Below are 9,051 nucleotides of genomic sequence, written 5' to 3'. Positions count from 1 at the left end.
AATATAATAATATATCTGAAATGTGTTTATTATGTTTCAAGTTATTCACTATTTCTAAGAACAATAACTTCAGTAATCACTGAAGTTGTGTTTTGCTTTGCACAGATGGTTTCAGACATAAGATACAAGAATGTTACAGCAAAAGGACAATACTGAAAAGGTGTCAAAGACATGGGAAATTACAGTTTTACTGTACAGGCCAATAGTAACAAAAATGAATCAACATTTCAGTACAAAATTGTAGGAAGCTTGCAAAAAAAGGTTTAAGTGGTAAAGGAGAGGTTCTGAACACAACAGCAGCACTCCTTCACATTTTGGACTGTCTGTGCAAATGCAGCATTAACACAATACCTGTATTTATGAAACAGAGGTAAGGAAACAGCAGATAAAGCTCAGTTCCTACTGTGAGAGTCACAGGCCTGGCATCATCTTGTTAAGAACAGGGTTTCTGCTACTCATGGAAAAGAGTTGAGTGTAGAGTTCATGCACGTATACTACTCTGCAGCTTATGCTAGTGTTGCCAGCTTGTCAATTAAATCATCAACGGTATTCACAAGAAGTTTTGTATCCTCCTTCTCACTCATACGATGTTGGCCAATTTTGCGGAGGATAACATCCACATCTTTGCTCAAAACACGATCAGCAACTTGCATAGAGATCTGCCAAGGGACATCACCATCCTTCATGCCATGAATGAGTCGTATGGGACATGTTATAGGAATAGGAGTATTTAGCACACAGTGATTTTCTGCTTCTCTGATAAAGTCGTATGTCAGGGAGTAATACCCTTCCTCATTATGCTTTGTTGGAAACTTCCATTCACCTTTTTCTTCTATTTCTTTTTGTGCCTATAAAAAAAAGAGAGCAAAGAATAGACAAGACAGATGTTACGAGTTCTTTACAGTGCCTCAACCTATTTCTGTTCGAAATGCAGTAAAACTTCCCCAGGCATAAAATTTCACTTTGTCCACTTTTATTAGCAGAGAAGATATATTCTTCTTTGCCTTCCAGCATCTGAGAAAACAAAACCCCTACCATGTCACAAAAGCTACTCTGCACATCTCTCCTGCAAATTAATCTAGTTAGGGTTCGCCAACAAAACTGTTTCTCAGCCAGAATCTACCAGTAATAAAAAGATGTATAGCCACAATACACAGTAAGTCTCTCTGGCTTCAGTCAGTTCACTGAAATCAAACAAGGAGAATCCTAAGAAAAAGGAATTTTCCAGTGATCATTCTTTTCAGTCTCTGCCACAACAGCTGTGTCTAAATACTGTATTTCCAGAATCTTACCTTAGTCTTAAGTAGCAATACTGACACGACACAGTACCTTACAAAAAACCCCAATAATTCAGGAAAATATTTTAATTATTCTAAAGTATGAGCTATTTATTGCCATGTTTGTCACATTATAACACCTGATTTTCTTTCCTGAAGACTGGACATCATCATCATCAAGGAAGCAACTCAGAAAGACTTCCCACCACCTAAATCTTACAGTCTTCATGAACACACTGATCTGAAGAATTCCCCTTCTACACATACAACCTGTGTCAGATTCATCTCATCCAATGTCACCTCAATTGCTTTAGCAGCTACTTCTACACCCTTGAAAGCACAAGGATCCAATCTGAATGCAAATATAAGATATTCAACACTGAAATTTAATGGACTGCTGAAGTGCAGGGATCTGACTTCATGTTCTATAAGCCACAGTAATAACAAACACATTCTAGGTAGCGTTCACACTAGCTTCATACCAGAAGCACAGTATTTTGCAGACTTGTAGATTAATGTAAGTTTTCAGCTTATCTCCACCACAAACACAGAAAAATTACCGGAAGACTTGGAGGAAAAGTACAGTTTGAACAAGAGAATTTCTTAAATGCTTGATAGATATTTTTGGATTACACAAAAGCCAACCATCAGCATTTACCTCAATGGGAAGCTTCTTAAAAGTTGTTACAAGATGGTCTGCTGCTACAGCTACTCCAACTAGAGCAGCTACCTTATCTGGGCGTGCTATTGCAGCATGAAGCATCAGCCATCCACCCAAGCTGGAGCCTACTAGAATCTTAAAAGAGAGAAAATAAGATATTATTTTACAGGAAACAGCTATTTTTTTTTCTTTTACAAAGCATCAGTTTTCATTTTGTTTAACTACTTAAACCTTGGGCATAATCCTGCTGTCCTTACCCAGGCAGAACTGTTGTCACCTCCAGTGGAAATTTTGCCTGAGTAAGCACCACAGGATCTGGTATTTTATTATTCTTTTTGTTTGGCATGGCTGGTTATTGCTGTCTGAGACTGAAACACTGTAAACAAAATGAGAGTTGAAATAATTCAGTATCACATGCATACTTTATGTCTCCTCCTTAAAATAAATGCACATGGTAAAGGCTCAGTGCAGTGAAAGAGGTCAACAAAAGCAATTCATAATACAAAATTATTTTAAACACAATACTAGTTATTTCCAGGTTGCAGGAGATTTCAAGTTTCTCACAGTCATTTCTAAAGTAACTGAAAAAGTCAAATGCTACTTCTGCCGATTTTTTTAAGCTATTTTATCACATAGAGTATATTAACTTGTAACATTCCTGCAAATCCTTTAATTAATGCATCAGCATTGGGACGGTGACACACTTTTTCATGAAGAGGGCTGCGCTGCACTGGAACAGTTCCCTGTCAGGTGGAACCTCCTCCATGAGGGTTTCTCAGACTCCCCGGGATGACAGTCCTGCTCTGAGCAGGGGGCTCTAATAAATGACCTCCAGGAGGTCCTACCAAACCATGTTTCCGTGATTTTGTGATCTACCTGCTTGCCAAAGAGGTCCTACGAATATGACCTCTCAAATGATTCAGCTTGAAAGTGAGCAGGTATAAGCTGTTAAATAGAAGCTACTGTTGACCAGAGCTATTATGGCATATTTTCGATTAATGTTCTACCTTGAGGACAAAAAGCACTCTGTATTTAAAAATAAAATATAACCTGTGGTCCATCTGTAAGTTCATCCAGTATAGACAGAACATCTTTTCTCCACTTCCCAATTGTACACTCCTCAAAGTTACCATCTGAACTTCCACATCCTGTATAATCAAATCTGAAAAAGTAACCATCAGAATGAAACTCACAGTACTGTCTGCAGCAACAGAGAAGCTAACTAAACAGTACCATTTAATCAAATTAAGCAGGGGACAAGATATTACATTGGGTATTCTCTTACTTGGTCCTGCATACCACTAGCACCAGAAATCACATGAAAAAAAGGTTTAAATACAACAGATACAATTGAGTGATGCAGCGTTCTCTTACCATTTGATATAACAATACCCAAATTTACCAGGATATTTCCCAGACAAAGAATTCCCCTTACAGCCAAAATGCAACATACTTGAATTTTAAAGGTACTTTTAAAATGTACAAACTCTCTTTCAAATGCTATTCACAACTACAAAGATTTATGAAACTCAGCATTCAACCTAGTCTATCAAAAGAGAATATCACCAAGCACGTGCATGTTCCTCTAAACCCACAGAAGGCACTGCATAGCTTCATAAGCTTTGGCAGTTAAGAAGCACACTTATAGTGATAATTTACAGAAACTACAACTCCAGGTCCTAAACCTAAAATTTCTAAGGTTTTCTTTCCTTTCTTTTTCATTTTTGCGCCTATAGTCCTAATGTAACACATAGCATTGGCCAGATTACAGAAATTTAGAGGATTTTCTGAATTACTTTCAGAATACATTCTCCTGATTTACCTCAGTCTCTCTACAGACAGAAAGCCTACATATGAAATGGAAGAAAGACACTTAACTTGTGTACAGTACAGCACACATTCCAAACCAAATGCCAAAGTGTACATATTTTTCTTAAAACCCCTTCCCCAACCCATGACACTTGTTCCATTTTCTCAAGAATTACGCTCTGAATGTACCTGATGAAGGCATGACCTAGAGAGTTGCAGAAATCTTCAAGGGCAGTTGCTTTCCGACCATTCATATTTGAATTAAGGCCTGGAAGGAAAATAACCCCTGGATTCCTGCCTTTTAGTTTATGATAAGCAAGATTTGGTCGATCTGGTCGAGTAAGAAAGCTGACCGATGATTTCAGCCTGCAAACTAATAAAAAGAGCTATTTAGTATAAGCATCGTGAGAACCTTGGCAGAAATACTAATATTTTCTAAAATTAGGATTCAGGAAATATGGGCGTATTATGTGAAAATAAGATACTTTTTTCTTTTTTCTTGAGCTAAAGTATCTCCTATACTCTTCAATGACTAACTAGTATTGATCAACCTGGTAGGGAAAGCTGATTGTAATTAATTATCAAATGATTAAATGCCAACCATGTAAGGAGTTCACTCAGCAATTAGCAAAGTGGCCAACTGAAGCCAAATGCTAAGATTTCCCATACTTCATTTGTCCTCATGTTTTATACCATCTTGAATATATTTACTCATTTCACATGAAACAAGATTTTTCATCTGTTTAGTTTAACTTTTTATTTTTCCTTTTTGTTTTTCCAGACTAAATTTCAAAAAATGTTATTTTGGGCCTAAAGTACTGTGCGCAATGGTAAGTTTACAAGTACATGAGGTGACAAGTTTTTGATTAAAAAGTAAAACTCAAGGTCAAAAATTCATCTGCATCAAACCCCCAGATCCAGAAGATCTATGAAGGAGATGTACAATGGGGAAGTTTAAAAGTGGGAATTGAGAAAGAATCTTGTGACTAACTTTTTCAACATGATGAACATAAAACAACATTAGTATTGTTTAAAACCAAATGAAATAAATAACATCTAGCCTTTTTCATCATATCATCAACAGCTATTTCTGCTTAAGTTAAAGATTATTGCCAGGAACACCGAAAAAAGGTTTGTTTTAACACTATGCCATCTTAACATCAGTCTTTTTCCTCAGATAAGAAGCACAGAAGGTAAAAAAACAAAATAAAGCTACATTTTCTCTAAATACAGAGCAATACATTAAACACATCCCATAAGAAGAAACAGAGTTGACCATTGCAGAGCTATGATTTTCTTACGCATCTCCAAAAGAGGCACATATGTCCCATTACATGGTTTGGTGTATTCTTGGTGGAGAGGTTACATTATTCCAGTATTCAGATTGTTCTATGTTTATCCAGAATGAAATAGCACTTTGCAAACCTAAATATTTAAAAATGAAAGATCACTTAGCACAACTTCTGTCAAAGTGATCTGCAACATATTACATGAGAGAGAAGTTCTCCTATCTGCATAAACTTAAAATTATTTTGTTTTGTTTTAGTTCAAGATAACAAACCAGACACATTTGGAAAGCAAACATTAGGTTGGACTCTGTTATTCACATTAATAACCATTAAAAAAATCGAGTTGGTTTCAAACAAGGAAAAAAGATTAACAAAGGAAATTCTAACTAATGAATAAGTATGCTGAATCTCAACAGCTGCTACAGTATTCAATCTAAGTGTAGCAGTCAATTGTACCTCTGCTGTGGGTGAGGGCAAGTGATTCGTAGAGAGGTGTTACGGAGACTTAAGCCACTCTATTATCCCACTCAGCAAGATAATTTGTTAAACTGAAAGCTTGGTCGAGATTTCTAAGGCTTTGATACTCTTAATTCTTAGATCAGAAGACGACTGGTTCTTCAATACTGTAAATCAATAGTGGGGTACAAAAACTATGCAACCCCAAATACATTGGGGCTTCTTAACCGGATAAATACTGCAAAAACAGGCCGTGACAGTATCACACCACTTAACTGTTCCACAGCTTTGAGTTCTGTTCTCTCACTATCAGAGAGATTACATTCAAGAGGTTTTGGGGGTTTTGTTTGTTTTTAAACTTGTACATGCATGAGTAAATGTGGATGCATAGAAGATGCAGGATGCAGCTAGTTTTCAGCACTTTCCTACAGTCTAACAGAAATTAACCATTTGAACTACAGATTAAAATCATTAAATCTTTCCTGAAACAATGGGACAGTTCTTTATCCTATTGATGCATCAATTATTATAAAGGGGAATAAATGCCACAGTAAAGGTGTATTTATTCAGATGCATCCATGCTATGGCTTTTGGGGTGTGTGTGTGTGTGTCTCTATCAGTAAGCCAGTCACTTCTTCACCTGCCAGTACAGAGGAGATACACCAAGAAGTGCTAAACTTGATTGAAAAAGAATTAGGAGTATTTTTCTCTCCCTTAAGCCCTGATAACCATCTCTGAAGTCATTGGTTTTCTATCCTGCAGCACTCTGGAGGTGCCCTCAAACCATTTTGACACTGGGCAGGCTTTAAACTGCAGCTACAAGACACAACCACTGTCAAAGCTATTCCACAAACCAGTATTCTCCATTTAACAACTTACTGTAAGTGCACCAGCAGCAATCCTAACCTGAATAATGCAAAACCCTAAAGCAACCACCCCAGCCAATCCAAAACCAAGGCTCACTGGAGGAGTCATTCTCTCAGACTTCCCTTTAGACAGTCAAAAACATCAATAACTGAACAGCTACCTGGTAATTTATCCTCCTATTTTCAGTAAAAGACCTTGCTAAGAGCAGGAAAGCACTTCTGAAGGGTGCAAGGTGGTACTTAGTATTTATAAAAGCAAGTTACAGACAGCAGGAACTAGCTACAGGAAGACCACAGGACCCTTGCCTGATGCTACAGAACTCTCTTCATATCAGAATCACTGTGCAATTTTAATTGTGTTATGACCAACAGAAACTCTGATTGAGACCAGCGCTACATGTCAAAGCCAAATAAATCCTCCAAACCACCTTGGGAATGCTCCAGTACTGTGACCTACCCACTGCCAACGGCAGCAGCAGATTAACACAGCTCTGGCAGATAACGGACTCGACACTGTCCACATTTCGTTTCATGCAGTCGCCTATACTACAGGAGTAAGAAGGCCACCAATTCCACCAGCAGGAAGTGCTGCTTAGCCCAGTCTCTGGGCACCTAACAGCACAGTCAATAACCAGCTATTCTGATCACACTATCACTCTAAACACGCACAAAGAAAGAAAAAACATCAACAGAAAAACACTGTATTCATGTTTTTATGCAGATACAAAATGCGCACCCTTAGTGGTAAACACATTTTACTCACTTCTACATCGAGCAACCTCAGATGAGGTTCATTACCTCATCAAGAAGAGCAGTTGTCTGTCAAATTTCAGGCAATTAATAAACTGAAGAAGTCAGACAAGCACTGAGTCTAGAACGCCAAGAAGGGGCACTATCTGTTTGGGCAGAGGGTGATCTCACTCAAAAGTGGATGCCAGCAAAGCTTTTCAGGTGCCTGGTGAAGCCCCACATATAGGCATGCTTCACAGGCCAGCAACTGAACTGGCCCACCGCCTCCTATCTCCAGTTCCTCAGAAAGCAGCAGCAGCAGGAGGGCCTTACAGCGAACTAAGCACACGTGGGCAAGCAGCTGCTCTCTCGGCACGCACAGGCTGGCGCAGTACCTGCCCTCCCCTGTGCACACACACCGAACCACCCCCCTCAGGCTCGGCAGGGGAGGACAAGCCTGACAGAAACCCCCTCCCTCGGAGAGGAGCGGAGTTTAATATCCCCGCCCCAGGGTACGCGCCCTGGCCGTTCCCGATCGAGACACGCACCGAAGGGGAGGAGGGGGTGCCACTTCCTGCTGCCCGCCCCGCGCTCTGCCGAGAGCAAACACACCTCCCCACGGCCATTACACAGGGTACATACACCCGCCACGGCCACGTATCCTCTCCTCTCTGACTAACTGATACCCCCTTCTCCCCCGGGTTCCCAGGCCGGCGGCGGAGGAGCAGCGCGGGAGTGCCAGCAGAGGTGCCCCGAGGCCCTTCCCTTACCCGGGAGCCCCAGGGCCGCCCTCGGCGGCGACAGCAATACCACCGTGGCCGAGGCACGGCCGCCGGCCCACGCCAAGCGCCGCAGCGCGCCCGCCGCCGCCATGGCCACTGCCCCGCGCCGTACGCGCCCCTCACGGCTGGCGGCGGCCAGGTGCCTCACTGCGCACGCGCCATCTGCGGCGCCTTGGCCACACGCATGCGCCGCACAACCTCCCGCCTTCCCCGGCTGGCGTGGCGCCGCCGTGCGCGTGAACCGGCGCTCGCCGGGGCGGGTGGGGAGGGGATAGCAGGGCGCATGCGCAGTTGTGTGTGCCGGAGGCTAACGGCTGCGCTGCAGGCTGACTTTGGTCAGTGTAATTAATGCTGTATGCTTATTTGTGAAGTAGAAAACAAAGTTTGGTCAATAAAAACAGTTACTGAGCATTTCCCTAGCTTCGTATGTATTCTGGAGAAGGGACCCTCTTCCTTGAAGGCCTATCTACCAGACAAGCCTGGTTGGATGCAGTCTGGAAACCCCCATGCTTCAGGTAGCCTGTAGGTACGTGGGTATAAATTGTTATAAAATACACATTTTGTCGTATGTGCATAGTGTAATGCACATAGCTACTTGGCCCTTACAGATGGCCAGAAAAGGCATTTTAAAACCCATCATCCCTCTCTTGGTCACCTTTCCAGCAGTGTCGGGGCTTGGGCATTTCATAGCCTAAAGGACATTTGAACCAGCCCATTTCATAGCCTACAGGACATTTGAACCAGCCCATGCCTCGTTACCATCTCTACTTGCCCTTCTTTATATAGCTACCACACAGACACGGTAGCTAAAACAAGGTTTTCCTTCCAGAAGGCCTTTATGCATTGTGCCTTTTATGATACAGGCCACGCAGAAAGGAAGAAAATGACGCTAAGAGAGGTCAATGCCTGTGACACAGCAGGTGAGGTTTTTAAGACACAGCCTATGTGGTTTGCAATTGCCCGAGGTCCTTCAGAGTAAGTGGGTACTTGACTCCCATGGGGGTAAGCCTGGAGGGCTGGCAGGCTGATCATAAAAGATGCTGCCTACCGGCATGCTTTGCTTACATTGTTTTGATGTCCACTACTACAAAACCCACCATGTTTTATGATGGTGATAGCAAACTTAGTGAAAAAGTCATAAAACGGCATGGGCTTCTATAGTGAGCTAATCCTTCCTACAAT

General features: G+C 41.5%; 1 protein-coding gene across 2 annotated transcripts; it reads right to left on the bottom strand.

The window, feature by feature from the left end:
* Positions 1-7: 7 nt before the first annotated feature.
* On the bottom strand, positions 8-8,034 carry ABHD10 (abhydrolase domain containing 10, depalmitoylase). Of its 2 annotated transcripts, XM_072884920.1 has the most exons (6): positions 7,858-7,992; positions 5,049-5,172; positions 3,937-4,120; positions 2,989-3,100; positions 1,936-2,073; positions 8-848 (listed from the first exon to the last, which is right to left on the bottom strand). In XM_072884920.1, the coding sequence occupies exons 2-6, from the start codon at positions 5,050-5,052 to the stop codon at positions 507-509; spliced, it is 780 nt and encodes a 259-aa protein (XP_072741021.1). In that variant the 5' UTR covers positions 5,053-5,172; positions 7,858-7,992; the 3' UTR covers positions 8-506. The 2 variants fall into 2 exon arrangements, with proteins under 2 accessions (XP_072741021.1, XP_072741015.1); XM_072884914.1 differs by lacking the exon at positions 5,049-5,172 and having other exon boundaries at positions 7,858-8,034.
* Between the last annotated feature and the right edge of the window lie 1,017 nt (positions 8,035-9,051).

Source organism: Ciconia boyciana, chromosome 1 (assembly GCF_034638445.1).
Source record: "Ciconia boyciana chromosome 1, ASM3463844v1, whole genome shotgun sequence".
NCBI classification, from domain to species: Eukaryota; Metazoa; Chordata; class Aves; order Ciconiiformes; family Ciconiidae; genus Ciconia; species Ciconia boyciana.
Note: the sequence above shows the minus strand (reverse complement) of the source record. Positions and strands in the feature narration are given on the sequence as shown.